The 5,682-nt window shown below is 41.6% G+C and overlaps 1 protein-coding gene across 1 annotated transcript; it reads right to left on the bottom strand.

The window, feature by feature from the left end:
* Positions 1–2,860: 2,860 nt before the first annotated feature.
* Positions 2,861–4,345, bottom strand: LOC117331218 (extensin-like). Its single transcript, XM_033889815.1, has one exon. The coding sequence runs from the start codon at positions 4,343–4,345 to the stop codon at positions 2,861–2,863; it is 1,485 nt and encodes a 494-aa protein (XP_033745706.1).
* Positions 4,346–5,682: the final 1,337 nt, after the last annotated feature.

Raw genomic sequence — 5,682 nt, 5'->3', positions numbered from 1 at the left:
AATGCCTGACCTGATAGAACAGAAGAAAGGAAAGAAAGGGAATTTAAAGGAGACACAATAAGTACAAACAAGAAAAACATACAAACAAACGGGAAACGTAAAATCATTGAAATAGGTCAAAAAGACTTACCACCAGCCAAACAAACTTGCACACTCACTCAGTCCCTCATGTACATGTACTGTCATACTCTCACAGAAAAAAAATCCAGATCAAACAACAATCCATCGGTGACCGGCAACTAATCTGTATCGACCAGGTTCTTTTACGTCATACAGACTATGGTGTGAGTAAAACAAGAGTCCAGCTGACAGGGACCGCACCGGAAACCATAATGCATCAATATAAACATTGACTTTAGATCCAGTTTACATGTACGCAAACTATCATTATGGAAATTATCGGTTACGTACATTTTCAAGTACAGTAAATCAATGCTGTATCTGCTCATATTTTTTATGCCTGAATTTAAGCACACTAAGCTACATTTTCTTTGTACGTTATTATTAATTAGGCCATAATATATGTCCCATAACGTTAAAACATTAATTATACTTAAAATATTGGACAAAGCATAGTAAGATCTGGAACTAGGATAACCAAACAGCACACATACTCTTTGATTTATAGACACGTATTACTATTTGGTAATACAGTAAAAGTACTGTATAAACATCATATATATAACAATCATCATTATTGCCAACATAAATAACCTAAAAGAAAACTAAATGCCTATATACATGGATGGTACATTCCTTAATCGATGAAAACATCTCTATATATGTAAATGTACTTATACATGTATAAGATATTACTTTAAGGTATTATACTATCGGATATTACTTCAGATCTTTTTATGTTAACATTATGTCAGGAAAGGGTAAAACGTGTTCTTAAAAGTTAATAAAATCTTATCAAATTATGCCAAAAATAAAATGGTTAACAAGGCTAGGAAAATCAATCACCGTAAAAAGACTGCACAAGTAATATCATTTTGTCACCTCACTGTATAGTAGACCAGAGATGTATATATCACATATGTGATATTTACACCTCTGAGTAGACCTATAGTGTATATGCCATTGTTTGAGTTTTTAAAATTAAAAAAAAAAGATGACATGTGATAATAGTAAATTACCAAGATTATGATATTGTCCGCTGGTCTACTATTTTGATTATACAATTACAGACATGAGGTGTGGAAAGAAAATTTAAACATGTAAGATGATAAAATCAGGACATTCACTGTCATTGCTTTCAATGTTTACAAAATAATATGGGGCCCTTTGAAGTTTCCCTCTATAAATGCATATAACAAGGCAGATTCTAGCCTAGTGATACTGGTGAGGTGAACCAGATGACGCGTTGGACCACGTGACCACCTAGCTCATTAAAATTTTTCAGCCAGCAGCAATATCCCCCTACTGGCCTAAAATAGATAAACAGCTTTGTAAGGCGAGGTGAAACCTGTGTCAGCCAACATTTATGGGGTCGGGCTAACAGAAAATGGAAAAATACCCTATGTGTCCAAAACCCTTTAATTGTATGTGTGCTATGGGTTTTTATATAGTAGGATAGTCACACTTGTACATCAAGGTTCGGAGTTCAACAGGGTGGCATGTTATATCCACTATCGTACAACAAGACATTGGGGTGACACACATCAAAGCCAACAATCAACCCTTTGCACAAATGGTTAAATTGGTTGATCTATTGGCATGATAAGGGTTAGTGATGAAACGCTAAATAATTTAATGGACTGAATATGGAAAACATTTCAAATGGCATTTGTTCAAAAAAGTTTAGTTTTTTCACAAAATGCTAAAAAAATAATGTTATTTGCGGTTTACTTACTGTCTTCGTATTTTGGTATTTAGTTTAAGGTTCTAACTTTCCAATTTGATAAAAATAAAACATAATTACCCTATCTTTTTTGTGACAATCTGCGTTCCTAGTTTTGTTATTTAGTAACGTAATTAGTTAATTAAGCAAGTGCGTCATCAATTAATTTGGGTTAAATTTATAGCCAAGGAAACCAACTGTGGACAATTCTTTGGGCCAACCCCTACCGGAAATTAACATTGCTGGGAACCCCACTTTATATATGATTGAAGAATTCGTTATATTTTATAAACAAATTGAACTGCAAAACCAACCTGAAGTTTTCGTTTTTCAGTGCCAATTCACGATTGCAAATAACATCGAAATTAAAATGTTTAAAGTTTGCTTTGCTGTAGGCAATTAATTTCGACTGAAGAATCCTTATGAACGAACCAATAAGGGCTTGTATGATATATGTCAAAACGCCAAGTGGCAGCAGACAAGGCAAAACTAAACTTAAGTAATGTTCAAAGCCATCTCATGCAATCGTGATGGAACTAAAAACGATATACCAAAGTTGTACCTAGAGACCCCTAAAGATGTTCAAGGAGAATCAGGCCAGGTGATTTAGGAGGACAAGTATCTGCAGCCTCACTGATTGTACTAGGCATATAGGTAAGATAATAAGGATACGCAACATCCAATTAAAACAGAAAAACCCTTACAGATTTGACATTTTATTCAAATAAAATAATGATTCTATCCTACGATCAATAAAGCCAGAGCGAAATACAAGGGAAAATTTAAAGATTTGCATGCACACTCTCGAAAAAATCTAGGAAAATAAGCCAAGGATCCCGGGAGGGTGAGTGTCTTCTTCATCAACAACACCCTCCATACATATCTAGGTCAAATCCATGTTAACTCAGGTAACTAGGGCGGTGCCAACAGAACGGACAGCACGAAACGTGACAATGTTATTCGCACAATAAAAAAGAATGTAGTACAAATAGTTCAAAAAAGTTTTCATTGACTTCATCAACCTACATCAGCGTGAGGGAGATGTGGGTGACAGAGGTATAGTTGAGGAAAGTGGGAAGGTGGGAGGGAGGTGGGAAGGCGTGGGGGAGTTGTGGGTGAGGGAGGTGTAAAGGGGTGAGGGAGTTGGGAAGGCGTGGGGGAGGTGTGGGTAAGGGAGATGGGCAGAGGAAAGGGAGGTGGGAAGGCGTGAGGGAGGTGTGAAGGTGTGAGGGAGTTGGGAAGGCGTGGGGGAGTTGTGGGTGAGGGAGATGGGCAGAGGAAAGGGAGGTGGGAAGGTGTGAGGGAGGCGTGGGTGAGGGAGGTGTGAGGGAGTTGGGAAGGCGTGGGGGAGTTGTGGGTGAAGGAGATGTAAAGGGGTGAGGGAGGTGTACAGGTGTGAGGGAGATGGGAAGGCGTGAGGGATTTTAGTAGTGGTGAGAGAGGTTGGCAGGTGTGTGAGATGTGGGAAGGCGTGAGGGAGGTGTGGGTGAGAGAGATGGGCAGAGGAAAGGGAGGTGGGAAGGCGTGAGGGAGGTGTGGGTGAGAGAGGTGTGAATGTGTGAGGGAGTTGGGAAGGCGTGGGGGAGTTGTGGGTGAGGGAGATGGGCGGAGGAAAGGGAGGTGGGAAGGCGTGAGGGAGGCATGGGTGAGGGAGGTGTGAAGGTGTGAGGGAGATGGGAAGGCGTGAGGGAGTTGTGTAGTGGTGAGAGAGGTTAGCAGGTGTGTGAGATGTGGGAAGGCGTGAGGGAGGTGTGGGTGAGGGAGATGGGCAGAGGAAAGGGAGGTGGGAAGGCGTGAGGGAGGTGTGAAGGTGTGAGGGAGTTGGGAAGGCGTGGGGGAGTTGTGGGTGAGGGAGATGGGCAGAGGAAAGGGAGGTGGGAAGGCGTGAGGGAGGCATGGGTGAGGGAGGTGTGAAGGTGTGAGGGAGTTGGGAAGGCGTGGGGGAGTTGTGGGTGAGGGAGATGTAAAGGGGTGAGGGATGTGTACAGGTGTGAGGGAGATGGGAAGGCGTGAGGGAGTTGTGTAGTGGTGAGAGAGGTTGGCAGGTGTGTGAGATGTGGGAAGGCGTGAGGGAGGTGTGGGTGAGGGAGATGGGCAGAGGAAAGGGAGGTGGGAAGGCGTGAGGGAGGTGTGAAGGTGTGAGGGAGTTGGGAAGGCGTGGGGGAGTTGTGGGTGAGGGAGATGGGCGGAGGAAAGGGAGGTGGGAAGGCGTGAGGGAGGCATGGGTGAGGGAGGTGTGAAGGTGTGAGGGAGTTGGGAAGGCGTGGGGGAGTTGTGGGTGAGGGAGATGTAAAGGGGTGAGGGATGTGTACAGGTGTGAGGGAGATGGGAAGGCGTGAGGGAGTTGTGTAGTGGTGAGAGAGGTTGGCAGGTGTGTGAGATGTGGGAAGGCGTGAGGGAGGTGTGGGTGAGAGAGATGGGCAGAGGAAAGGGAGGTGGGAAGGCGTGAGGGAGGTGTGGGTGAGGGAGGCGGGCAGGCAGGACGGAGGTGGAGGTAATCATTAAGGATAATAGAATACGTATATCACAGAAATAGGGATAAAAGTACATAACTGCTAAATGAATTGTGTATGAATTGTGTAATATCAATCACTATTTTCTATTGCAGCTATTGTGTTTTTCCCTACGTCCTGCTCTAGATAGGACGTTTACTGGAATCCTACTGTATCTTGGGTAATGCATACATTATTTACTTTACTACAATTTTGAAATAGGTTATATCAACTCATATTTATCACGCTTGTTGTCCGGAATGTAAGTGCTCGAAGGGTCTTACTGTAGAAAGAAAGCGAAATACACAGGGAAAATCAACGTAATCTGGCACGTAACCCTATACCTTTTCACGTCCCAAGGAGGAATGGAACTCGGCCGCCTTGGTGAAATCCAAGCGGAATACCACTGTGCCACCCGACCATCCTATCATCACATGATATGTATTGGTGAGTGTTAGTACTGGTTTCTGTTTCACAGCTTGCAATGAGTTAGATGTAGGAATAAGTTACCTGTTGCTTGTTTAAAATGTGATCGGTTAACTTTCTAGTTATACCACACCATCATGCCATTGCGATGGCAACTTGATTACTCGTCTTGAATTTTCAACCCGCTTTCAGCTGAAAGATTATACGTTCATGATAGGAATGTCTCATTGTCAACACAGATGATTGATAAGCCATATTATCATGTTGCAAATAAGGAACGAAGCATTTGAAGCAAATAGGAGATGTCATATTGGCTTTGATTTCAAGTTCGGGAGAAAAATATGAACAAGGTATTCAATTTACTTCCTCTTTCCTTGTTGTATTAGACAAAATGTTGCCGACATGTTTTAAATTCGAGTATATGGTTGAATCCATGTGCTTATCACGTCAAAACGTTTAACCCCAAGTGGAAACAAAACGAGTTGACGAAGAGAAGCGTATAGTTTGATTTGATTAGTCTAGTATAAAAATGCAATAAAGATATTGTCAAAAAAGGAATTCGATCCTTCTCTCTATTTCATCCTCAATACAGTTGATTAATTCTTTTTCATCAATGCGTTGCAATATCCCAATATAATCCACGACCATATGTTTGTATTGCTGTTCTTGGAAAACGAACTTGTCGCGTTAAGGGAATGAAGGCGTACGGTTGTGTGCTGAATAAAACAGATTAATGGCATAAAAGAGGAAATAGTTTAAAGGAAAATAATCTCAAGGTTTATCAAGTGATGTATTTATTACTTAACGCCATTGTGTTACATGTCGCATCACGTTTAAACGTCAAGTTGTGGTATTCTTATCAAATACAACGCTTGCAATGAGTTTATCCCGAGGGCCTTTTAATCATTTTTTTTCGTTTGT

Source organism: Pecten maximus, chromosome 7 (assembly GCF_902652985.1).
Source record: "Pecten maximus chromosome 7, xPecMax1.1, whole genome shotgun sequence".
NCBI classification, from domain to species: domain Eukaryota; kingdom Metazoa; phylum Mollusca; class Bivalvia; order Pectinida; family Pectinidae; genus Pecten; species Pecten maximus.
This window is presented reverse-complemented; position numbering and strand designations above follow the sequence as displayed.

Excerpts from the sequence above, each read along its gene's own strand:
- LOC117331218 (XM_033889815.1), bottom strand. The coding sequence starts at position 4,345 with ATGATTACCTCCACCTCCGTCCTGCCTGCCCGCCTCCCTCACCCACAC.